The sequence below is a fragment of the Choloepus didactylus genome, chromosome 15, assembly GCF_015220235.1.
Source record: "Choloepus didactylus isolate mChoDid1 chromosome 15, mChoDid1.pri, whole genome shotgun sequence".
NCBI lineage: Eukaryota > Metazoa > Chordata > Mammalia > Pilosa > Megalonychidae > Choloepus > Choloepus didactylus.
The window spans coordinates 37,136,249-37,163,616 of record NC_051321.1 but is presented as its reverse complement, the minus strand read 5'-3'; the positions used below and the strand labels follow the sequence as shown (position 1 = coordinate 37,163,616).

General features: G+C 36.7%; 1 protein-coding gene across 1 annotated transcript in view; it reads right to left on the bottom strand.

Annotated features, from left to right (window-relative positions):
• TM9SF3 (transmembrane 9 superfamily member 3) overlaps nucleotides 1–27,368 on the bottom strand; it is a 74,068-nt gene that overhangs the window by 21,307 nt on the left and 25,393 nt on the right. Inside the window, exons 6-9 of the mRNA XM_037804361.1 lie at nucleotides 22,091–22,222; nucleotides 20,542–20,708; nucleotides 5,610–5,704; nucleotides 2,516–2,646 (exon numbers count right to left, since the gene is read on the bottom strand). Of these exons, the coding sequence (XP_037660289.1) occupies nucleotides 2,516–2,646; nucleotides 5,610–5,704; nucleotides 20,542–20,708; nucleotides 22,091–22,222 (525 nt within the window). The remainder of the gene's footprint in view (nucleotides 1–2,515; nucleotides 2,647–5,609; nucleotides 5,705–20,541; nucleotides 20,709–22,090; nucleotides 22,223–27,368) is intronic.

Sequence of the window (27,368 nt, the reverse complement as noted above, 5' to 3'; positions counted from 1 at the left end):
AACTTCAAGAACAGGTATATTCATCTTTGGACAGTCTTGACCCAAAATTTCATTTAAATGCTTTCTTACAGCTTCTTGTCATATGTTCTTGACTCAAAGCACTATGTCTTAAACCTGGGACACTAGGAATTAGCTCAGGATATTGCCCACAACCATCCACCAATGTTCCCTTAAACTTAATTAAGCTGCTAAGATGATTATTGTTCAACAATTTAAATCTGACACAAATTTAATGGTTCTATGTACAAATGAAAAGTTGGAGTCCAAAGACATACTTCGCCCAACTTTCAATCTTATCTCCAGTTAGTCCTGTAGAATGGCCCAAACTCAGAATGCCCAGATTCCATATTCCAAGTGAGCAAAATCCCTATTGTTCTCGTGCTCCTGTAGGGCAAGGCAGAAGTATGAAGTCATTTTTACCAAGGTTGGATTAAGCCCATAGTTGTGGAAACTCTGGAGAAAGTAAAGAACTAGAGCCAAGATCACCTAGAGAAATGGCTCAATTGTCCAAGAGCTCAAAGGAATAGGGACAGAAGGAGAGAAAACCTGGGGAAGAGTATACAGGAGGCTTTGAAGACTCCTGCATTTCAAACTAGGAGTACTCAGTTAGTAAGGGCATCTGGCTTCTCAGACACATGGTGACTATGGTCTGGGAACCTCTCAGCCGACAGGACAATCCCTGGATGCTAGGCATTAGTTGAGGTAACACTAGAGATTAGGCTTAAAGCACAGTAGGTTATTTGGTTTGGGATGAGGCCCTGAGCATTGAAATTTTTTAAATCCCCAAGTGATTCCAATGTGTAGCCAGAGTTGAGAACCATGGGTTTTATAAGAATATATAACCATTTCCTTCATAAAGTCAACAAGTCAAACAACTGAAAATACAAATTTAAGTACTTAAAACACTTAATAAACAGCTATATCAAACATTCACCTCAAGTTCTTAAATTTCATTTTCTAAACTGGTCTGGATACTCTTAAATGAAGAAAAAAAAAATGTTAGCCCACACACCTGGTTAAAACCTGAGGCTACCAGAATGCTCTGCCATCAATATTCCTTCATTCCAAGTTAGAATGCAAATTAAGAACTAGATACTGTGGGTGCCTGCTAAGCATCAACAAGCCAGTCTTTTACATGCCAAACATCAATTTTATAAACTTTCTCTGGCTCAGCATACAGTTTATTATACTCTAATAATTGGTAATTATCTAAAGGCAAATTATAATGAATATTAACATTTAAACCATCTTTTACAAAGTGGTAAAATTTATAATTTTAGTAAAATGAAGCAACTTTGAAATACAATTTTCACTGCTATCAAATTCAAAGCATTCTGAGAAAAAATTAGAACAGAATCACAATCTTAATTTTTAAAGCACTATGAAAATAATTTCTTCAGCAGATCATCTTTAAGAAGTAACCTGACTTCCTATATGTACTTTCTGATGGCCTGGACCTACAATGAAGCAAATTCATTTTCATTTCTGAATGAAATTAATTACTTTACTTTTTCTAACAATTCACTTATTTTGGCTTGCAAAAAACCCCTTCAATTTTGAACCAATTTTCAAAATATCACTAATTAAAACATTGAAGATTTAGGTAAGAATGAATATGCAATATGCCTTTGATTAAAACAGCCAAAGCCATCTGGAATTTCTGTGAAACCTTTCAATAACTCTCAAACAACACAAAGAAAACCAAAACAAGATTAAAATTTGGAAAGAGATGCAGGTTCTAGTTGAAGTTCTACCTGCCATTAACCAGCTGTATGACCTTGATCAAGTTATTTAGCCTCTCTTAAAACCACCCCACAACTAGCATGCTGTGTGTGTGTGTACATATGTGTACACAAATGTACTAAGATTACAGTCTAGCCCAGGCTTAAAATTCTGCCTCTAGTAAAAGGTGAAAACAGAAAGAATTTGGAGACTGTGGATTAACTCTGCAAAGCATCATTATATCTGTGTTTTAGTTTTAATATATTTAAATAATTTAAAACATCTCACAGTCTGTGATCACAGGTAAGATATGTGAGGATTTTAATACCCATAGCAACATATATTATCAATATTAATACAAGTGCTTAAAGATGTTCTAAAAATAGTATACTGTTATCAAAGAAAAGTGTTAGGGAAAAAATTCACTTCTTACTGTGCTCACCTATCACCTTAAAACACTCACATATTTTGATATGTCATTATTCTTTCTCTAAAATGTATTCACTGGTTTCTCTCATCTCTGAAAAAAGCTATAGTGCTCTCTTTTGTCATAAAGTCAGTCTTTCACTTCACTGGCTCACAGAATGAAGAAAAAAAAAAAAAGGCAACTGTAGGTTTAAAATTAACCAAACTTACACAGGGTTAGGGTCTAACAACAGTTTTTAACTCACCTAACTTTCCAGGACTGGGTAGGGGCCAAACCTCTTAAAAAGAGGCACTTTGAGGAGACGGCAGTCCTCATATTAGAATTCTTACACTTTTTCACTTTAAAAGTAAGATTCAAGAAACTTACCATTGTTCCAAAAGGAATAGCTCTCGAAGCATGGTAATAAATGGCTATAAAATTGATGAAGAAGGCAGTGCCACATACCATGGCTGGGATAAGGAATGCCCCAATAAACATCTGCTTTATCCATCTCCTTCCTGAAAGAAAAAAGGAAATTATGAAAATCAGACACCAATAGATAGGCATATATTAATGTTTAAAATGTGATTATTTATTACCAAATTACTTATTTAAAATTTTAATGTAAAGATCTAGAAACTTAACATCCTAATAACTGTTTCAAAACAACAGCTAATAAACACCAGTCCAGCTATTAAACTTTGTGTAATGGAAACAACTTTTGAAGTGTGTATACTGGAAAAGAGCAACGAAATGCAGTAAAATACTCTAATATTTTTTGTCCTGATTCTGCCAATGAACTGCTATAAACTTTGGTAAGATGCTCAATCTTTCTGGGCCAAATGTTGGTCTAGACCAGAGGTTTTCAAACTACTACTTGGAGTTCTGGGACTTCTTAGATGTGCCCAGAAGTCACTGGTGAGGGAAGAGCTTCAAGTGCCCTTGCCCTGCTTTAACCAGAACAATTCCATTTTCAACTGTTTTACACATTGGTGTCTCATGTACACTTTCATTTTAAAAGGGGGTTATACTGCTTTTAAAAAATAGTTTAAAAATCTATGGGTTGGATGGTCTCTAAATTTACTCTAAGTGCTCTAATTATGTGTTTAAATTTATTTCTATATTTGAAAAGGAAAAAACAACAGTTTTGTTAGCTCTCTTTCAGCAATTGGAACTACAGATGTGTAAGTTTTAGTACTTTGTTATGCCTCTTTGTATTGCCAAAATTCTATACAGTGAGCATCTATTATTTAAATAATCAAGGGACAATTTTTAATTACACAATAAAAATGTTTGAATCGTGTTTATATCAACCAGCAGAGTAATAAGGAGCTATATTTCTAATATAGCAGAGTGCACAAGCAAGCGCACCACCAGGGGAAACATCTACCTATTGCTTAGGAACAGAATGTCCGGATTTAACACTGGATCCCTATTAAATTCAACCCCACAACCATAAGCAATAGGGACTCAAACAGAAAGTGTTAAAGGAAAAAACAAGCAATACCCTAACTTTTGTTATCATCTCTGTAAAGTTCTTTCAAAATATCTTTCTCATACAATGACTACTCCAAAGTTTGACTTTTCTCCAGAAAAACCTCCTTGATACTGAATTCTCTCAGTCTATTTCATTTCCTTTCCAGGTCAAGCTTCAAAGCCCCTCCCTTCCAACTAATATCTAGCATTTGAACAACACAAAAAGGATGGCAACTAGTTAAAGTTAAGTATTATTTTTCCTATTTAATTCTGACTCCTTCCTAGCATTCTTTTTCCTCGCACCATATAGTATCTTCTCAGATTGAGACTTATATTAATAAAATTCCACATCCAATTCTATTTTCCCTTTTCCTCCAACAATCAAAAAGAATCCCACAAACATTCCACAGAGAACAATCAGTAGCTCAGGCATCTGCATTGTTTCCTACTGCTCCCTACATGCTTGAACCCTGGTCAAGTTCCAGGCTACTCCTGGGTTCAAACTGAGTCAGGGGCATTATCCAGCACACTGAGAACAGTGTGAAGACCTTGAGTTTCATTGTAGTTCAAATCCTGACATAAACCTGAAAATCTCTTAATTCTTGCGATTGATCATGTTAACTTGGTTTTTAGGAATCTATCAGACAAAATATCAGGACGCGATAAGACATTATCAGGGCACTATCAATTAGAAAATAATCTGTGGATTATTCTTGGTAAAATCTGATACTCCTAGGCCTGGGTGTTAACTCTGCCAGCTTTGAAGAATAAATATAATAAAGAAGTCTTCTTGAGTGTTCTTAACTTGCAATGATACTAAAAGTAAATTTCTATCCAAATGTAAACGAATTTCCTGTTTTAAATAAATCTGGTTTTTTTTTTTTTGCTGTAGAGCCCTTTTCTTTGATTCTTTTCTTTTTTTTTTTCTTTTTTTCTTTTTTTTTTTGTTATAAACTGGAAATTTTTTAACCTAACTAGTAGATCCAAGTCAAATTCAACATAGGCATCCTTATTTCCTTAGGACGGTAGTCCTATATGACAGGACTTGTTTCTCAAATCTAGAGACAGAACTTAGAGACCAAAAACCTAACTAAAATAGTCAAGATGATACTCCCTTAGGCAACCCAAGGAATTATCTGTATTGAAGGTACAGATCATGTTAAGTCCAGGACCAATTAAAAAAAGGAATGGTAAACCAAGATATCCTAAGAGAATTTTACATGATCCTACACTCTTAGCTCCTATAACCTGCAAGTCTCTCTAGTCTACTAAAAGAAAGCAAGATCCTCTAACATTATTAATATTGCTTAGGGTGAGCTGTGAAAATCACATTAGAAAGTCTCTCATCCTTGGAAATATAATTTTAAAGTCTTTCAACAACTCTTTATCCATAAACTAAAATATGCCATCTACTGCTACTAGCACTTTTCTGGCCCCAGACTATTACAAGGGAAAAAAGGGAAATTAAAGACCCCTGAATGCCATCACAGAAAGAAAATACCAGGGAGTAGTGTCCTTGCACTATTAGCAAGAGATTGAGACACAGGATGACAGAAATCCATTTAAGAGCCAGCAGAAATGAATAGCTCTCCTTCCAATTCTCTTTTCAATGCCCAGAAAGTTTATATACAAAGCCATTATACTTGCTTTATATTTAGCATAAAGGCTATACTTGATGAGGAGGCCTCACATGGAGCACATCTAGGGAATTAGGCACCTTGAAGCAAAACAATATCAATAACTTAAACATATTCTCCTCCATGTTCTTAAGGCTAATTTCATAGTGGGTAAGGGAGATAATTTATTAAATATTCATAATTATAAGAAATGAAATACAAGGATTCCATAAGAAAAGATAGAATACATAAAAGGTTTTGTAGAGATTATGAGAAATAGGACCACAAATGATTTTATAATAGCTATACTACCCATTTTAAACTCCAAATATCTTAGTCAAATATTAACATCTATGATTTAAAATACAAAGTGATAACTCATGAGTTACCTCCTTGTCTAGCATATAGACTTCCTCCAAAGTAACCATTTACTGGAGATGTAGCAGCATAAACAAATATGGCTGTACTGAGCATTGATCCCCTCCTAAAAGGCAAAACAACAAATGTGATAAATTAAAACCAACCATTTAAAGATTTTTTTAAAACCATCATATATTCTGTTACATTAGCAACTAGCGTAATTCACAGATAAATTTAACAGAAATACCAAAGTTTCATATCCTAGACTGCAAAAGACCCAAAAAGGTTATCTACTGAATGACTTTCTAATTAAAACTGCACTTAAATGTTACCAAGCTGATCCTAATTTTTTAAATTTAGTTACATTTCATATTTTTAAATTTACAGTTAAATTTCATAATACATTCTAAACAAATATTTCACATTTCTTTGGCAAAAATAATAGAAGCTAGCACTAAGGCTGTTTTGCAACCCTGCCAAACACACATCATATGGAACAGGATATTTACCTGCAAAGAAAAATTACTAAAATATCCCTCTTCATAATTTAACTCAACTGCATAAGATCTCTGACAGGAGTAAAATGGAAGCTGTATAATTTACATTAACTATTATTTTAAATATTGCCTTATAAAATTGAAACTTTCCCTATTTAGTTTCCTTTTACTATAAAAAAGATTTTTTAAAAATCCGTACGTTTTGGATTCTTAGACTTTCCACCAAAAGCATAAGCCAGAAAAGAAAAAAACAGATAAACTGAACGTCATCAAAATTAAAAACTTCTGTGCATCAAAGGACATTATCAAGAAAGTAAAAAGACAACCTAAAGAATGAGAAAATATTTGGAAACCATATATCTTGGTAAAGGTTTAATATCCAAAATACATAAAGAACTTCTACCACTCAAACAATGAAAAGACAAAAACTCAATCAAAAAATGTGCAAAGGATTTGAATAGACATTTATCCAAAGATATACAAATGGCCAACAAGAACATGAAAAGATGGTCAACATCATTAGCTATTAGGGAAATACAAGTCAAAACCACAATGAGATACCATCTCTCAAACACAAGAATGGTTATTATTAAAAAAACTGAAAACAACAAGGGCTAGCAAGGATGAGGAGAAACAGGAATCCCTGTACACTGTTGGTGGGAATGTAAATTGGTGCATTGTAGAAAACAGTTTGGTGGTTTCTCAAAAAATTAAACACAGAACTACCATATGACCCAGTCCTACTTCTAGTATATACCCAAAAGAACTGATAACAGGTATCTGTACACCAATATTCATAGCAGCATTAGTCACAAGAGCCAAAAGATGGAAGCAATCCAAGTGTCCAACAACAGATGAATGGATAAACAAAATGTGGTAGATTCATACAATGGAATATTACTCAGCTTTAAAAAAGAATGATGGTCTGATACATGCTACAGTATGAATAAATCTTAAAGATATCATGCTGAATAAAATAAGTCAGATGTAAAAGGACAGCTATTGTATGATACCACTTAAATGAAAAAACTAGAATATGTAAATTCATAGAAACAGAAAGTAGATTACAGGTTACCAGGGGTAGTGAGCAGGGAAAGGGGGCAGGAGAAGATAAGAAGTTAATGCATAATAGGTGCAGGGTTTCTGTTTCAGTCAATGGAAAGTTTTGGTAATGGATGGTGGTAACAGTAGCAGAACATTGTGAATGTGATTAATGCCACTGAATCGTATGCTTAGGAGCGGATGAGATGGGAAATTTTATGTTGTAAATATGCTACGAAAACTAAAAAAAAAAAAAAAAGAAAAGAAAAAAAGACTAAAGAGTCAATGACAATCAAATGAAATACATGATTGTGGACTAACAATAGAGGAGAAAACGCTCAAAAGGACATTATCCAGACAACTGAAAAACTATAATATGTACTATATGCTTCATATCAACATTAAATTTCTTGAACTTGATAGCTGTGTATAAAGATTACATAAATTAGTGTCCTTGTTCTTAGGTAATGTACATGGAAGTGTTACATGTTAGAGGAGCATATGTATGCAACCTGTTCTCAAATATTTACAAAACAAAAGGAAGACATGGATAGAAGGGAGGGAGGGAATGAACAAATGAACGAATATGGCAAAATGCTAAAAGTTAAAAGTTGGTAAACCTGGGTATCTAGGTGATAAGGTATGTTGGAGTTCTATTTAACTGTTTTTGCAAGATTTTTGGAACTTTCCTGTAAGTCTGAAGTTATTTCACAAATTTTTTAAAAAATCTGTAAACTCAGATCGACAATTGCTAATTTTTTCTTCTAATAATAACATCTAGGGAATTCAAATCAACCCTCCTGTTGAATCAAACTGAATGAAATATTTTTAAATGCCTAATTGCAAAGAGACATATTAAAACATAAATAAGTGTCATTTGCCATAATACAGAAATGTTCTTAATCACTAATAATAAAGACCATTTCTAGAACTCAGCCTAACTAGGAGGTTAACTCAGTATGGGTTAAAGAACAGTCTCTTAAAGAAGAATTTACAAGAACATCAACACTAATGTGTGTACTGAAAGGATATACAATTTTCATAAATTAACTGCCTTCTGCCTGATTATCATTATATTCCACTGTCCACCTCTGTAAAATAATCACATCATACAGTCTTCAAATATGTAGCATTTCTCTGCCCCAACACTTATGCTCACTGTCTTAAAGTGGATACATAATAGTTACAACATCACAATATTTAATTTCCATCAATACACAATTAAGAACAAATGTGGTATAACAAAAGAATGTCATTCCTTGTTTAAAAGACGGTGGGTTTTAAGGGAAGAGATATTTATTTGGTGCAGGATCTATATTTTCTACAGCACACTAAATAATTTAACTCGTATGGTCAGTTTATTCAAACACCATAATTAACATGGAACTTTGAATAGGAAGTGAGATCTGGTAGGTTTGTACAGGTTAGTGTCAAATCCTGATATATCCCAAAGTAAATTGGGCAGAGAATAAAAATGTATTTGCAGGGCCCTCCAGAGGAACTGGGGAAAAATGTGGAAATGTTGGACTTCCCCACCCAGGTTATTATTGATACTCTCACATACACAGTACTACCAATTTAATAGGCCAAGACCTCAATCTTGGGGCTTGCCCTTATGAAGCTTGTTACTGCAGAGGAGAGGCTAAGCCTACTTATAATTGTGCCTAAGAGTCTCCCCCAGAGAACCTCTTTGTTGCTCAGATGTGGCCCCTCTCTCTCTCTCCCTCTCTCTCCTCTAAACCCATTCAGCAGGTGACCTCACTGCCCTCACCCCTACATGGGATATGACTCCCAGGGGTGTAAATCTCCCTGGCAATATGGGACATGACTCCCAGGGATGAGCCTGGACCCAGCAACATGGGATTGAGAAAATCTTCTTGACCAAAATAGGGAAGCAAAATGAAACAACAAAATAAAGTTTCAGTGGCTGACATTTTTCAAAGTGAGTCAAGAGGTCACTCTGGAGGGCATTCTTATGCACTAAATAGATATCCATTTTTAGTTTTTAGTGTATTGGAATAGCAGGAAGGAAATAGCAGAAACTGTCGAACTGCAGCCTTGATTCTTGCAGACAATTGCATAACTATGTAGTTCACATGGTGTGACCGTGTGATTGTGAAAACCTTGTGGCTCACACTCCCTTTATCCAGTGTATGGACAGATGAGTAGAAAAATGGGACAAAATCTAAATGAAAGGGTGGGATGGGGGAATGAAATGCTTTGGGTGTTCTTTCTTACTCTTATTTTTATTCCTTTTTTTTTTTTTGGAGTAAGGAAAATGTTCAAAAATTGATTGTAGTGATGAATGCACAACTATATGATGGTACTGTGAACAGCTGATTGAATGGTATGTGAATATATCTTAATAAAACTGAATTTAAAAAAATACACTGAAAAAAAAAAGATAGTGGGTCTTAATCAGTGTTAAAAACTATATTTGGGAGGCGGGGCAAGATGGCAGACTGGTGAGCTGTATGTTTTAGTTACTCCTCCAGGAAAGTAGGTAAAAAGCCAGGAACTGCGTGGACTGGACACCACAGAGCAATCTGTCTTTGGGCATACTTCATACAACACTCATGAAAACGTGGAACTGCTGAGATCAGCAAAATCTGTAAGTTTTTGCGGCCAGGGGACCCGCGCCCCTCCCTGCCAGGCTCAGTCCCGGGGGAGGAGGGGCTGTCAGCTCCAGGAAGGAGAAGGGAGAATTGCAGTGTCTGCTCTTATCGGAAACTCATTCTACTGATTCAAACTCCAACCATAGATAGACTGAGGCCAGACACCAGAGACTCTGAGAGCAGCCAGCCCAGCAGAGAGGAGACAGGCATAGAAAAAAAACAACATGAAAAACTCCAAAATAAAAGCAGAGGATTTTTGGAGTTCTGGTGAACACAGAAAGGGGAAGGGCGGAGATCAGGCCTTGAGGCGCATATGCAAATCCCGAAGCAAGGCTGATCTCTCTGCCCTGGGCACCTTTCCTTAATGGCCCTGGTTGCTTTGTCTATTAGCATTTCAATAACCCATTAGATCTCTGAGGAGGGCCGTTTTTTTTTTTTTTTTTTTTTTAAATCCTTTTTGCTTTTTCTAAAACAATTACTCTAAGAAGCTCAATACAGAAAGCTTCAAAGAATTGAAATTTGGGCACGTCAAGTCAAGAGCAGAACTAAGAGAGCTCTGAGACAAAAGGCAATAATCCAGTGGCTGAGAAAATTCACTAAACAACACAACTTCCCAAGAAAAGGGGGGTGTCCGCTCACAGCCACCATCCTGGTGGACAGGAAACACTCCTGCCCATCGCCAGCCCCATAGCCCAGAGCTGCCCCAGACAACCCAGTGTGACGGAAGTGCTTCAAATAACAGGCACACACCACAAAACTGGGCGTGGACATTAGCCTTCCCTGCAACCTCAGCTGAATGTCCCAGAGCTGGGAAGGGGGAGCAGTGTGAATTAACAGAGCCCCATTCAGCCATCATTTGAGCAGACTGGGAGCCTCCCAACACAGCCCAGCAGCCCAGAACTGCCCTGGGGGGACGGCACTCACCTGTGACATAGCACAGTCATCCCTCAACAGAGGACCCGGGGTGCACAGCCTGGAAGAGGGGCCCACTTGCAAGTCTCAGGAGCCATACGCCAATACCAAAGACTTGTGGGTCAGTGGCAGAGACAAACTGTGGCAGGACTGAACTGAAGGATTAGACTATTGCAGTAGCTTTAAAACTCTAGGATCATCAGGGAGATTTGATAGTTAGGGCCACCCCCCCTCCCCGACTGCCCAGAAACACGCCCCACATACAGGGCAGGCAACACCAACTACACACGTAAGCTTGGGACACCAATTGGGCCCCACAAGACTCACTCCCCCACTCACCAAAAAGGCTAAGCAGGGGAGATCTGGCTTGTGGAGAACAGGTGGCTCGTGGACGCCACCTGCTGGTTAGTTACAGAAAGTGTACTCCACGAAGCTGTAGATCTGATAAATTAGAGATAAGGACTTCAACTGGTCTACAAACCCTAAAAGAACCCTATCAAGGTCAGCAAATGCCACGAGGCCAAAAACAACAGAAAATTATAAAGCATATGAAAAAACCAGACGATATGGATAACCCAAGCCCAAGCACCCAAATCAAAAGACCAGAAGAGACACAGCACCTAGAGCAGCTACTCAAAGAACTAAAGATGAACAATGAGACCCTAGTACGGGATATGAAGGAAATCAAGAAGACCCTAGAAGAGCATAAAGAAGACATTGCAAGACTAAATAAAAAAATGGATGATCTTATGGAAATTAAAGAAACTGTGGACCAAATTAAAAAGATTCTGGACATTCATAGTACAAGACTAGAGGAAGTTGAACAACGAATCAGTGACCTGGAAGATGACAGAATGGAAAATGAAAGCATAAAAGAAAGAATGGGGAAAAAAATTGAAAAACTCGAAATGGACCTCAGGGATATGATAGATAATATGAAACGTCCGAATATAAGACTCATTGGTGTCCCAGAAGGGGAAGAAAAGGGTAAAGGTCTAGGAAGAGTATTCAAAGAAATTGTTGGGGAAAACTTCCCATATCTTCTAAACAACATAAATACACAAACCATAAATGCTCAGCGAACTCCAAATAGAATAAATCCAAAAAAACCCACTCCAAGACATATACTGATCACACTGTCAAACATAGAAGAGAAGGAGCAAGTTCTGAAAGCAGCAAGAGAAAAGCAATTCACCACATACAAAGGAAACAGCATAAGACTAAGTAGTGACTACTCAGCAGCCACCATGGAGGCGAGAAGGCAGTGGCACGATATATTTAAAATTCTGAGTGAGAGGAATTTCCAGCCAAGAATACTTTATCCAGCAAAGCTCTCCTTCAAATTTGAGGGAGAGCTTAAATTTTTCACAGACAAAGAAATGCTGAGAGAATTTGCTAACAAGAGACCTGCCCTACTGGAGATACTAAAGGGAGCCCTACAGACAGAGAAACAAAGACAGGACAGAGAGACTTGGAGAAAGGTTCAGTACTAAAGAGATTCGGTATGGGTACAATAAAGGATATTAATAGAGAGAGGGAAAAATATGGCAAACATAATCCAAAGGATAAGATGGCCGATTCAAGAAATGCCTTCACGGTTTTAACGTTGAATGTAAATGGATTAAACTCCCCAATTAAAAGATATAGATTCGCAGAATGGATCAAAAAAAATGAACCATCAATATGTTGCATACAAGAGACTCATCTTAGACACAGGGACACAAAGAAACTGAAAGTGAAAGGATGGAAAAAAATATTTCATGCAAGCTACAGCCAAAAGAAAGCAGGTGTAGCAATATTAATCTCAGATAAAATAGACTTCAAATGCAGGGATGTTTTGAGAGACAAAGAAGGCCACTACATACTAATAAAAGGGGCAATTCAGCAAGAAGAAATAACAATCGTAAATGTCTATGCACCCAATCAAGGTGCCACAAAATACATGAGAGAAACATTGACAAAACTAAAGGAAGCAATTGATGTTTCCACAATAATTGTGGGAGACTTCAACACATCACTCTCTCCTATAGATAGATCAACCAGACAGAAGACCAATAAGGAAATTGAAAACCTAAACAATCTGATAAATGAATTAGATTTAACAGACATCTACAGGACATTACATCCCAAATCAACAGGATACACATACTTTTCTAGTGCTCACGGAACTTTCTCCAGAATAGATCATATGCTGGGACATAAAACAAGCCTCAATAAATTTAAAAAGATTGAAATTATTCAAAGCACATTCTCTGACCACAATGGAATACAATTAGAAGTCAATAACCATCAGAGACTTAGAAAATTCACAAATACCTGGAGGTTAAACAACACACTCCTAAACAATCAGTGGGTTAAAGAAGAAATAGCAAGAGAAATTGCTAAATATATAGAGACGAATGAAAATGAGAACACAACATACCAAAACCTATGGGATGCAGCAAAAGCAGTGCTAAGGGGGAAATTTATAGCACTAAACGCATATATTAAAAAGGAAGAAAGAGCCAAAATCAAAGAACTAATGGATCAACTGAAGAAGCTAGAAAATGAACAGCAAACCAATCCTAAACCAAGTACAAGAAAAGAAATAACAAGGATTAAAGCAGAAATAAATGACATAGAGAACAAAAAAACAATAGAAAGGATAAATATCACCAAAAGTTGGTTCTTTGAGAAGATCAACAAGATTGACAAGCCCCTAGCTAGACTGACAAAATCAAAAAGAGAGAAGACCCATATAAACAAAATAAAGAATGAAAAAGGTGACATAACTGCAGATCCTGAAGAAATTAAAAAAATTATAAGAGGATATTATGAACAACTGTATGGCAACAAACTGGATAATGTAGAAGAAATGGACAATTTCCTGGAAACATATGAACAACCTAGACTGACCAGAGAAGAAATAGAAGACCTCAACCAACCCATCACAAGCAAAGAGATCCAATCAGTCATCAAAAATCTTCCCACAAATAAATGCCCAGGGCCAGATGGCTTCACAGGGGAATTCTACCAAACTTTCCAGAAAGAACTGACACCAATCTTACTCAAACTCTTTCAAAACATTGAAGAAAATGGAACACTACCTAACTCATTTTATGAAGCTAACATCAATCTAATACCAAAACCAGGCAAAGATGCTACAAAAAAGGAAAACTACCGGCCAATCTCCCTAATGAATATAGATGCAAAAATCCTCAACAAAATACTTGCAAATCGAATCCAAAGACACATTAAAAAAATCATACACCATGACCAAGTGGGGTTCATTCCAGGCATGCAAGGATGGTTCAACATAAGAAAAACAATCAATGTATTACAACACATTAAAAACTCGAAAGGGAAAAATCAATTGATCATCTCAATAGATGCTGAAAAAGCATTTGACAAAATCCAACATCCCTTTTTGATAAAAACACTTCAAAAGGTAGGAATTGAAGGAAACTTCCTCAACATGATAAAGAGCATATATGAAAAACCCACAGCCAGCATAGTACTCAATGGTGAGAGACTGAAAGCCTTCCCTCTAAGATCAGGAACAAGACAAGGATGCCCGCTGTCACCACTGTTATTCAACATTGTGCTGGAAGTGCTAGCCAGGGCAATCCGGCAAGACAAAGAAATAAAAGGCATCCAAATTGGAAAAGAAGAAGTAAAACTGTCATTGTTTGCAGATGATATGATCTTATATCTAGAAAACCCTGAGAAATCAACGATACACCTACTAGAGCTAATAAACAAATTTAGCAAAGTAGCGGGATACAAGATTAATGCACATAAGTCAGTAATGTTTCTATATGCTAGAAATGAACAAACTGAAGAGACACTCAAGAAAAAGATACCATTTTCAATAGCAACTAAAAAAATCAAGTACCTAGGAATAAACTTAACCAAAGATGTAAAAGACCTATACAAAGAAAACTACATAACTCTACTAAAAGAAATAGAAGGGGACCTTAAAAGATGGAAAAATATTCCATGTTCATGGATAGGAAGGCTAAATGTCATTAAGATGTCAATTCTACCCAAACTCATCTACAGATTCAATGCAATCCCAATCAAAATTCCAACAACCTACTTTGCAGACTTGGAAAAGCTAGTTATCAAATTTATTTGGAAAGGGAAGATGCCTCGAATTGCTAAAGACACTCTAAAAAAGAAAAACGAAGTGGGAGGACTTACACTCCCTGACTTTGAAGCCTATTATAAAGCCACAGTTGCCAAAACAGCATGGTACTGGCACAAAGATAGACATATAGATCAATGGAATCGAATTGAGAATTCAGAGATAGACCCTCAGATCTATGGCCGACTGATCTTTGATAAGGCCCCCCAAAGTCACCGAACTGAGCCATAATGGTCTTTTCAACAAATGGGGCTGGGAGAGTTGGATATCCATATCCAAAAGAATGAAAGAGGACCCCTACCTCACCCCCTACACAAAAATTAACTCAAAATGGACCAAAGATCTCAATATAAAAGAAAGTACCATAAAACTCCTAGAAGATAATGTAGGAAAACATCTTCAAGACCTTGTATTAGGAGGCCACTTCCTAGACTTTACACCCAAAGCACAAGCAACAAAAGAGAAAATAGATAAATGGGAACTCCTCAGGCTTAGAAGTTTCTGCACCTCAAAGGAATTTCTCAAAAAGGTAAAGAGGCAGCCAACTCAATGGGAAAAAATTTTTGGAAACCATGTATCTGACAAAAGACTGATATCTTGCATATACAAAGAAATCCTACAACTCAATGACAATAGTACAGACAGCCCAATTATAAAATGGGCAAAAGATATGAAAAGACAGTTCTCTGAAGAGGAAATACAAATGGCCAAGAAACACATGAAAAAATGTTCAGCTTCACTAGCTATTAGAGAGATGCAAATTAAGACCACAATGAGATACCATCTAACACCGGTTAGAATGGCTGCCATTAAACAAACAGGAAACTACAAATGCTGGAGGGGATGTGGAGAAATTGGAACTCTTATTCATTGTTGGTGGGACTGTATAATGGTTCAGCCACTCTGGAAGTCAGTCTGGCAGTTCCTTAGAAAACTAGAGATAGAGCTACCATTCGATCCAGCGATTGCACTTCTCGGTATATACCCGGAAGATCGGAAAGCAGTGACACGAACAGATATCTGCACGCCAATGTTCATAGCAGCATTATTCACAATTGCCAAGAGATGGAAACAACCCAAATGTCCTTCAACAGATGAGTGGATAAATAAAATGTGGTATATACACACGATGGAATACTACGCGGCAGTAAGAAGGAACGATCTGGTGAAACATATGACAACATGGATGAACCTTGAAGACATAATGCTGAGCGAAATAAGCCAGGCACAAAAAGAGAAATATTATATGCTACCACTAATGTGAACTTTGAAAAATGTAAAACAAATGGTTTATAATGTAGAATGTAGGGGAACTAGCAGTAGAGAGCAATTAAGGAAGGGGGAACAATAATCCAAGAAGAACAGATAAGCTATTTAACGTTCTGGGGATGCCCAGAAATGACTATGGTCTGTTAATTTCTGATGGATGTAGTAGGAACAAGTTCACTGAAATGTTGCTATAGTATGTAACTTTCTTGGGGTAAAGTAGGAACATGTTGGAAGTTAAGCAGTTATCTTAGGTTAGTTGTCTTTTTCTTACTCCCTTGCTATGGTCTCTTTGAAATGTTCTTTTATTGTATGTTTGTTTTCTTTTTAACTTTTTTTTTCATACAGTTGATTTGAAAAAAGAAGGGAAAGTTAAAAAAAAAAAAAAAAAATAAAAAAGACAAACAAGGAAAAAAAAAAAAAAAAAAAGATGTAGTGCCCCCTTGAGGAGCCTGTGGAGAATGCAGGGGTATTCGCCTACCCCACCTCCATGGTTGCTAACATGACCACAGACATAGGGGACTGGTGGTTTGATGGGTTGAGCCCTCTACCATAAGTTTTACCCTTGGGAAGACGGTTGCTGCAAAGGAGAGGCTAGGCCTCCCTGTATTTGTGCCTAAGAGTCTCCTCCTGAATGCCTCTTTGTTGCTCAGATGTGGCCCTCTCTCTCTGGCTAAGCCAACTTGAAAGGTGAAATCACTGCCCTCCCCCCTACGTGGGATCAGACACCCAGGGAAGTGAATCTCCCTGGCAACGTGGAATATGACTCCCGGGGAGGAATGTAGACCCGGCATCGTGGGATGGAGAACATCTTCTTGACCAAAAGGGGGATGTGAAAGGAAATGAAATAAGCTCCAGTGGCAGAGAGATTCCAAAACGAGCCGAGAGATCACTCTGGTGGGCACTCTTACGCACACTTTAGACAACCTTTTTTAGGTTCTAAAGAATTGGGGTAGCTGGTGGTGGATACCTGAAAATATTAAACTACAACCCAGAACCCATGAATCTCGAAGACAGTTGTATAAAAATGTAGCTTATGAGGGGTGACAGTGGGATTGGGAATGCCATAAGGACCAAACTCCACTTTGTCTAGTTTATGGATCGATGTGTAGAAAAGTAGGGGAAGCAAACAAACAGACAAAGGTACCTAGTGTTCTTTTTTACTTCAATTGCTCTTTTTCACTCTAATTATTATTCTTGTTATTTTTGTGTGTGTGCTAATGAAGGTGTCAGGGATTGATTTAGGTGATGAATGTACAACTATGTAATGGTACTGTAAACAATCGAAAGTACAATTTGTTTTGTATGAAAAAAAATAAAAATAAAATAAAAAGGCTCAAAAAAAAAAAAAAAAAAAAAAACTATATTTGTATTTTTTAAGAACTCAATTAACATGGCAAGTACTAAATTATTCCTTCCAGACTATCATTAACAAATTCTGTCCATTCTCTGTTTATAAATCTGTTTATAAAGACTGACTCAGGCCTAAAAATGTTGAAAATTGAAAGACTTTGTGCCGGTTTCAATGTATTATGTCCCCAAAACGCCATTATCTTTGATGTAATCTTGTGTGGGGAGATGCATTAGTGTTGATCAGACTGTAATTCTTTGAGCATTTCCAGGGAGATGCGACCCCCCAGAACTGTGTGTGATGACTCTGATTGGAAGTGTGGCCCTGCCCATTCGGTGTGGGCCTTGATTAGTTTAGTAGAGCACTATGTAAGCTCAGACAGAAGGAGCAAGCTTGCTAAAGGCAAGAGGGACACTTTGAGAAATACACAGGAGCTAAGAGAAGAGCTGCAGGTGAGAAACAGTTTGAAGACAGCCATTGAAAGCAGACCTTTGCTCCAGAGAAGCTAAGAGAGGACAAATGCCCCAAGACAAACGAGAGTGACATTTTGGAGAGAAGCTGAAGCCTAGAGAGGAAAGTCCTGGGAGAAAGCATTTTGAAACCAGAACTTTGGAGCAGACGCCAGTCACATGCCTTCCCAGATAACAGAGGTTTTCCGGATGCCATTGGCCATCCTCCAGTGAAGATATCTGATTGTTGATGCATTACCTTGGACACTTTATGGCCTTAAGACTGTAACTGTATAACCAAATAAATCCCCTTTTATAAAAGCCAATTCATTTCTGATGTTTTGTATAACGGCAGCATTGGCAAACTGGAACAGACTTCTTTCCGCCTAACATCAATCTAATACCAGTCAGAAGGTGCTAATTCCAGCAGAAATGGTTCTAAAAGGCTGCCCATGTGACTGAGAGTCCACAATAACTAACAGATATTTAAGTTTGCAGTCCCCAGAGACACTTCCACTAAATGCAAGTTTGAGTGTCCATAAAAAGCTTTAAATATCAGACATATCCTTTGCTTCTTTGTTCATAAATATTCTATGGGCATTTTTTCCCCTAAAGCAGACCATTTTCATCTACATTGAAAATCTGCTGAAGCAAGGAACTCACCTCCTGTTCATCTCTGTAAGACTGGTGGGAACAACTAAGGAGCTACTTTATCCACACTTGCCCCCTCACCACTCACCACTGAAAGTTTCAGAGTAGCAGCAGCAGCAGTTTCACCAGGGCTTATCCATCCCTTCTCAAACTCAGTGACTTCTCAAGAATTAACAGCACAATAATAGGCATCCACATTGCAGCTGAACCTCTACCTAAACCCTCTAAATGTTTTTTCTTCTCTGATGGCTAAGGTGATCACAGAGACAAGGTACTTTTCACATATTGCATTATCTGTTCTTTAGCATGGCAAATTAGGAGAGCATGCTGGAATGAGTGCCTAGGTTCAAATCCCAGCTCTACCTCTAATACCTGTGTGATCTCAGTCAAGTGCTTAATCTTTTCTCATTTATAGAATGGAAATAACAGTCCTTTCAAAGGGTTGATGTGAGGATTAAAGGAGCTAATGTGCATTAAGCTCCTAACATGGAACCTCAATAATGCTAGCTACTTCAATATTATAATAATATTTACTATTTTAGTGCTTATAAGTAATTACATTCACTTCAAATAAGTACAACATTTATAAATCATCCATAGCAATGACAGACTAAAATAATAATATATGCTTTACCTGCTAATACCACTTATTATGGAGAGGTTTCATATTTATAGAAGTTGAAGGATTGTATTCTGCATCTAAAAATGAGTGGCCTAAATTGGAACACTACCATTTTGAGAAAGAACAAAGAAAAAAATGGATTCTAGGAGAGGTTACCCTCTAGTGGCTTGTAAGACTGTGACAGTAGTCAGTGTCAAATCAGTAGTGATGAATTTAATCCAGTAGATAATGTGAAATGCTATTTCACGGCAGATTTGAAATGTTTTTCTTGTTTATGGGATTTAGTTCATTTGAAAGTTACTATATTCAAAACTATGAAATACTCATCAGAACTTTGAAGTTCCAATTTTGATCAGTTATTTTAAAGCTTATGTGGTAAATAAATTGCAAAGGTTATATTAAAGAAACATAATAGGAATGACAAATTTAAACAGCTTTTTTGGTGTTTAGTTCAACAAGCACTGATTGAATACCCTCCATGTGCAAAGTTCTTTAAATACTGAGAATTCAAAAGTAAGTTAAGACTCAGTCCTTGCTCTCAAGGAACTTACTGTCTAGCAGTAGAAACAGCAATTGAGTAAAAAGCTTAATATTGAATATATAACCAAAGAGCCATTCTTTCAGCAACAATTTATTGCTTGTCCACCAAATGCCATGCGTTATGACCTAAAAAAAGGAACAAAGTATAACTGGAGAAAAAGGCATCATTCTGATTGAGAAGAATTTTATGGGCCAGTGTATGAAGGGCCTGAATTAAAAGCACTGCCATCCAGACTCAAAGCACGTGTGCTCTCATGGAGGTGATGGTTCTCTGAGTACAAGGTTATAGGATCACTCAGTAAGGTCTTAAGACCTTCACGAATGTACAAATTTTCTTATAATTCAAATGACCGCAAATCAAGAGTTTCTTGAAAATGGATTTGTCTGCAAAGAAAAAATATACCACAAATCAAATAGACATGGTATACTGATTTTTCTTTAAGAAGTCATTCAATTACTTTTCTAATCTCATGTGATTTTTCCACCACTCTTTTTTTAAACTATTATTTACAATCTTTTCTTCTATTTGTAGAGAATCTCCTGGTCTTCAGTAGCAAATGTAAAGTTCTAATTCAGTAACTATGAAGGATCTTCAGCTTCAAAGAGTGCCTATTCGCTTGGTCAAACAGCTCTGGATTAAAAGTAACTTCTGCTTATACCTCTAATGGAACATAACCTTTATAGCCAACCAAAACGTTCAGTCATGCTAGTTTTAGCATATAACAGAAAAATATATTTAAAGCTTAAGATTATTGTTCATTATGTGTCTGAAATAATGAATTTATGATATTTAAATTCCAAGACAATTAACACAAGCAAATATCGGATTGACTTAAGAGTAAAACTATTCAAGAACAAAAAAAAGTACTAAATTTAAGCCCAAGCACTTACTCTGTATATAAATCTTCTATCATTGCAACAATAATAACAATGAGAGACACTGCAAATATCTGACATCCAGAACCAATGAGAGAGGAGAATATCAGTGGATGACTTGATGGTCTAAATACATCTCCATGTACCTGCTTCCATCCATACTCATCTCCTAGGTCTCTATCCTATATGTATATGTATAAAGAAAAGAAAATCATTCAAAATCAAATTAATAATCAAATTATTTAATCAAATTATTAAAATATAGAAGATAGGCAAAAGCTACAATCACAATTTAAAATTCCCTCCCCCTGAATTTATCGCTATTTAAAGGAGCTCAAAAAATACTAAGAAAAGACATTTCAAATTTTAAATAATCATTGCCTTAATATCTCAAGATGTTAAAGTGTTGTGGCATTTACTGAGGATCAGGAAGGTGGGTCCCCATTGTGCCCAGAGAATTTCAAAGAATGTAAAGAGAAAAGTTTTGCAAGCAAGAAGAAATGGTCAAATTGGGAGAAAATAATGCTGACTGTCTTAATCTGACTTTCAGACACTATTTATTCTTGCCATTTACATCATGACTGTGGCTCCTATACAACCAGAGGTCAGGTGGAGAGGAAAAGACTGGTATCAATACCAATAATAGATGCACTAACAATGGAGAAACGTCCTTTATACTCTGGAATTTAAGAAAACATCCAGGGGAAAATATCAGATATGGATGTTTTTATTTAACTGTCTATAGCACTTTTTAAAAGGAATTCAATCTTTACTTAACCTCAGAAAGCAAGTATCTAAAAAAAGTGTTTCTTAAGGAACAGCAGTTCTTCAAGATGATCTGGGTGGTGATGGTGTTGTTCGGGGGGTTGCTGTTTGGGGGCTGGTAGGATATGTTTGAGAAATACCTAATATTTTATCTACCCTTCTGATGCTTCACAATACACATTAAAATATTAAAATTTAAATTTGCTTAACTGGTTCCCAAACTTATTTAATGATGGAGAATATAACAACCATTAGCATTCTATGGAGCAGACTTTTGTTCATATACAACACTGTTCGTAACTTAGGAAAAGAATTTAGAAAGCAAGCCTTCTTTCTGAATCCACTAAACTAAATGTAAATTAATTCTTTCTCCCACTCCCTGAATTTTATGCAATATTCAGCAGTATTTAGAAGATGCCAATACAACTCTACAGTCTCCTAGCTATAAATTCTGAAATCAACAGCTCTGAAAACTGAAAGACTGTTTCAAAAGCTTGACACATCCTTATTTGGTGGCAAAATCTAGCCAGAACTAACAAGAAATTCTTTATACTGTTTATTAATCCCACTTAATGTGAACATTCACATTAAGTGAAGAAACATTAATATATCTGATTACAGGGCACAGCCCCAGACCCAACAGGGAGTCATATAGCTTTCTAAAATCTGAAAATTCTGAAACCTGAAACTCATCTGGCCCCAAGAACTTCAGACTAGAAATTGTGGACCTACATTCCACCATTCAAAATAACACTAACTTGAATTGTTTTGAAAAAGATAGCTTAAAATGTTTGCTCACCATGTCATCCATTTCTTCTTCTTTACTGTACCGGGCATAATCTTTTCTTAAAGTTCTCATTAAAATCATTGAAACTAAGCCCACCAGGAAGATAACCATCATGAAGGAGTTGAAAATTGAAAACCAATGAATCTAAAATAATAATAAATTGTTATCAATGTGAAGTATCAGTCACAAAATTCCTAGGTTTCATGATGAAAACTGCAATGTTAATGCAAAAACAAAAAAAAGTCTTCTAGAATCTATGACAAGAAAATCCAAATTTAAGACAAACTAGGAATGAGTATTCACCACGCCAAAGGATTGGCTTTCTTTACAATAAGGCTTTAGATACCCTGAAAACACTACATTGGTTACCCAAATTTTCAGAATCAAATTTATTGTACAAATAAAGCACAATTTGAACATTGGGCATACGCTACTCAGTATTACAAAAGAAAGAACATGGGCTTTGGAGTTAAAGAGGCCTGGGTTTTAACCTAGGCTCTGCTGATTTCTAGTTATATAACCTCGGTTTTCTTCATCTGAAAAATGGAGGAAATAATACTTATCCCATAAGTAATTTGTAGGGCTTAAGGGCACCATGCTTGTAAATACTCAATAAATGTTAGTTCCGTACCTCCTAACTGAACAACAACCTGAAAACCTCCTTAAAATACCAAGACCATACCATCTATTACTGTTGGCTGCCACAGACTTAGGCTACCTTCCTGAATGATTTGCTTCATTTACTTTCAGTTCATCCTCCCCAACTGCTGTCAGCATTATTCACTCCTTTCCACAGTTCATGCAACAATGAAGTACCCCATAGTTCTTCAACGTTCCTGAGGCTCTTGACTTCAATTTCATCCACATATTAGTCCCAAAATTATGTATAGTTTCTGGTTCATAATCACAAGACACTACTGTGTCTCTGAGGTCTTGAACTCAGTGTATTTGACTTGTAATTCCTTTTTTATATTTTAATTCACAAAATTCCTTAGGAACAGTTCCAAAATTTCTTTTCTCTCTTCAAAGCTCCAATTCCATTTTCTCCTGCACTCACGTGTAGCAGATGATCCTGTCTTCTACCATCTACCATGGCCACCTGCATTTACCCTCTCAGCCTTTCATTCTTCCTGTCACTCTCCTAGAAGTCATTTCCCCTCTGAAATCTAGATCTCACTAATTGTTATTTCCTCTCATTTTTCATCCCTAAACCTCCACCATTCTCAGCAATCTCCAAGGGTCCTTATCTTAATGATACCTACCCTCCTGGGGTTATTATAAGGTTAAAACAAGAAAATATATGTAAAGCATATATTTTTACACATTATAAACATGAAACACAATTTCAAAGTTATTGTTATTACTACTTTTGAAGGTTTTTGCTTGTTCTATTGTCCCCTCATTCTTCCATTCTTCCTCTCCTTACCTCTCCCATTTCAATCCCAATACATTTCTAAGGAGGGAGCTACAAGTTTCATTTCTTCCCTCACTTTCTCTTAAACTCAATACAATCTCATTTCTGCCCCCAAAAATTTCTCTCAAAGGCCTGCAATGAACTCCTACACCAATTCAGTGGCCAATATCTGCCTCACTCTCCTTGATCTCTCCTCCACATCTGACCTTTCCTGACACTGTATTACCCTCCATCACTCACTATTGCTTCTCCTCTTTCCTTTCTGATACCTACTCCTCCCCACCCTCTGTGGGCTCTTCCAAAAGTACCAGTCTTGGTCCTCTGCTGTGATTTCTTTAAATTTTCAGTACTTTTAATACAATTCCAAAGATAATGCTGAAACCCACTATCACCACCACCACCACCCCACCCCCAAATCTCCAGTTCTCTTTTTCTATCATGTTCCAGATTTTTGCTATGATAATTTCCACTTGAATGTCTTTCTGGACTTAACATGCCCTTAAGTAAATTCATAATCTTCCCCCTCACATGTAACACCATCTTCTGATTCTGTAATTTCTGCTAATAATACTAACATCTGGCTTCAAAAATTTCAAATTGTCTCTGACCCTTCCTTATTGATCCTTCATAGGTAATAACAATTAAGCCTCTATTTTCCTTCAAAATGTCTCTTCTATCTATCCCCTCTCCTCTCTGTTCCCATGCCATTATCTTACACCCGGATAGCTCTAAATGGCCTCTCAGTAGGCCTTATTTTTGGTTTGTTCAACATTTTAACTCTTCTGTTACAGTGACATCCCAGATATTCTCACATATCAAATCTAAACTATTTTAAAAAAATGTTTTAACCTAAACTATTCCCCATAATATTCTATACCTCTCCCCTCCCATAATCTGGCCACCTCATCTTACATAGCTAACCTTTCTTCCTATTATACCCTTTATGCCAATCCAGCCTGTTCCTCCTCAGCGACTCACAAATACAGCATACTCACTTCCACCTCTGTATCTTTCTTATAATTTCTGCTCACGTGGAATCTCCTACCCACTTCTATAAATTCTACTCACTCTTTAAAGCACTACCGCTTCCAAAAAATCTCTCATCTACATATTCCAGAGTTCTTTACAGATGTCCTTCTGCTCTAAATTCATATAGGTACAACATATGAAAATATATCACATGAAGAAGTACTGTCTTGTACATCTGGACAGTTTGAAATCTTGGCAAAAAAAGTTATGTAAATTCAAGTTTATCATAAAGGTGTCATTCAAGATTTATAAAAGCAGTTAATACAGACAGACTTTTTTGAAGACTTGATTTTATTACTACCCTGGAAAATTAACAACCCAAAAAAGGTCAAGAGAGGGAAAAAAAATGACTCACATCTTCTTTAAGTCAATTTATCAAATTTTTAAAGAGAAAAGAACTTTTCTATAGTTAATAAGTTATTTAATAAGAAGAAAGGTACACTTAAAATGTTAAAAGTTCTAACAAGGTTTTCTGCTATTTTTTAATCTAAATATACGTAACCTAAGATATAAACTTTAATATCTATTATAATGCACTAACAATCTGACATTTTACAGTATCCCTTTATTCTAAGAGTTACAAAATGCTGTATTGGTTTTGAAATTATTAAACCAGAGGAAATAATTCTTGAAAATAATAATAAAGAAACCAGATGTCACAAAGGGGTTACTAACCTTACCAACTGCTGTACTCCAGCACCCCCTAGTGCTGCTAATCCTAAAGCAGCACCCTAAGTTTCTGTGTCATAAATTTTTTAACAAAGCCAGAGATAACTATACCAACAGTGCTGCCTCTTACTGAACATGTGTGATGCTTTAAATATATTATTAAATTAAAACTTCACAATAACCCGATAAAACAGTAAAATCCCTGCTTTACAGTTAAAGAAAAAGAAGCTGAGAAACTAAGTATTTGACCAAGGTAATAGTAAGTGGCAGAGTCAGAGTTTGAATTCAGTTCTAATTCCTATGCCTGTGCTTTAAATCACCATATTAAAAAAAAAAAAAAAAAATCCCTACAACTTAAACAGTAGATTCAATCCCCTTCCACTTATTTATGAAAAATGCTGGAGTAATTCTCCCCTACTCATCCAACATTTCCAGTTTTGCACTCTCCACTAAATTCTACCAGTGTATAAGCATAATGTTTTCCTTCAACTTAAACACACACACACACACACACACACGCATCTTCTGACTCCATCTTCCTTACCAGCTAATGCACCATTTCTCTGCTCCCTTTTGCAGCCAAATTTCTTACAAGAGTCTATACTTCTTGTCGCCAATTCCTCTCTTCCCATTCTCTCTTAAATTAGCTCCATTCCGACTTTGCCCTATCACTCCACCAAAATTGTTCTTTCTCAAGTCCACCAATGACTCCAGATAAGTCCAGCAGTCATATTCCAGTACTCATAAGACCCAACAACACTTCAGATTCCAAGACTTCACACATTCTTCCCCCACCCCCACCTCCCATCACTGGTATCTTCTCACAGTTTTTGACTGGTTTCTTCTATTCTTCCTAAAGTCTTATCATTGCCCCCAGAGCCCAATCCTTGGTAGTCTTCTCTCTTTACATTTCCTTCCATGCTAACAGTATCTAGTCTCATAGCGCTAAATGCCATTGGAGTCAGTGACTGCAAAATTTCTATCTCTAGGCTGAACCTCTCTCCTGAACTCCAGACTGATATGTCCAACTAGCCAGTCAATATCCCTATTTGAATGTCTTACAGACTCCTTAAAGTTAGCATGTCCCAAACTGAGCCCTGATCTTCCCCTCCAAATCTCCTCCAGATACAGTGATGGCAATTCCAGTCTTAACAGCTGCTCAGGCCAAAAGCCTTAGAGTTTTCTTCAACCTTTCTTTATCTTCCTATCCATCAGGAAATATATTCACAAGCCAACATTTTCTCACCATCTACACTGCTACCACCCTGGTTTGAGCCACCTTTACCTCTGGTCTGGACTGCTGCAACAGCCTCCCCACCAGTCTCTCTGAATCTACCTTTGTCGCCACAGAACCTATTCTCAACCTAACAATGATCTTTTTTAAACAAACGTCAGATACGTCACCCCTCTGTTGAAAACACTACAATGCTCTCCATCACTTTCAAGAATAAAAGCCAAAATCCTTACAGTAGTCCTGTATTTTGAGCTAGGCCCTGCTACCTCTCTAACTTTATCTTCTACTGCTCTCCCCACTCACTCCACTCCAGCCAAACTTGCCTTCTTGCTAAAACTCAAACCATGCCAAACATGTTCCTACCTTAGGGCTATTTTCAATGTGTTGCCTCTGCCAGGAATACTCTTTCCCTTCAGATATCTACATTCCTTGTTCCCTCAACTCCTTCAAGCTCTGTTTTTTAAAATTCCATCTCAAAGTCTTATCCTGACCACTGTATTTAAAGATGCAACTCATCCCACTCATGGCACTCTTGCCGCACTGCTCTACTTTTCCCTTTTTTGATGCATACACATATCTAATAACACCCTATACAATTACTTAAAATGTCTATTACCTAACTCTCACACTAGACCGTAAGCTCCAAGAAAGAGGGTATGGATATTTGACTTTTATCCTCTAATGTACCCCGTTTATCTAGACAGCACTTGACACACAGCAGACACTTAATTAATAATTGTTGAAAGAATAAATATGGCACACTGCTCTATTAGTGAAAATGCCAAAAGGCAGCCTCTCCCCCATGTTGTCAATACCCTAGGAGACTAGAAACAAGGAAGACCTAGGGGTTTCTTCCTAGGAGTTGGCTGAGAGTCTTCATATTCTCAAATGTTATCTAGAGCTTTAAGGTATTTGTGCCTGTACTTTTAACCTTATTACTATGT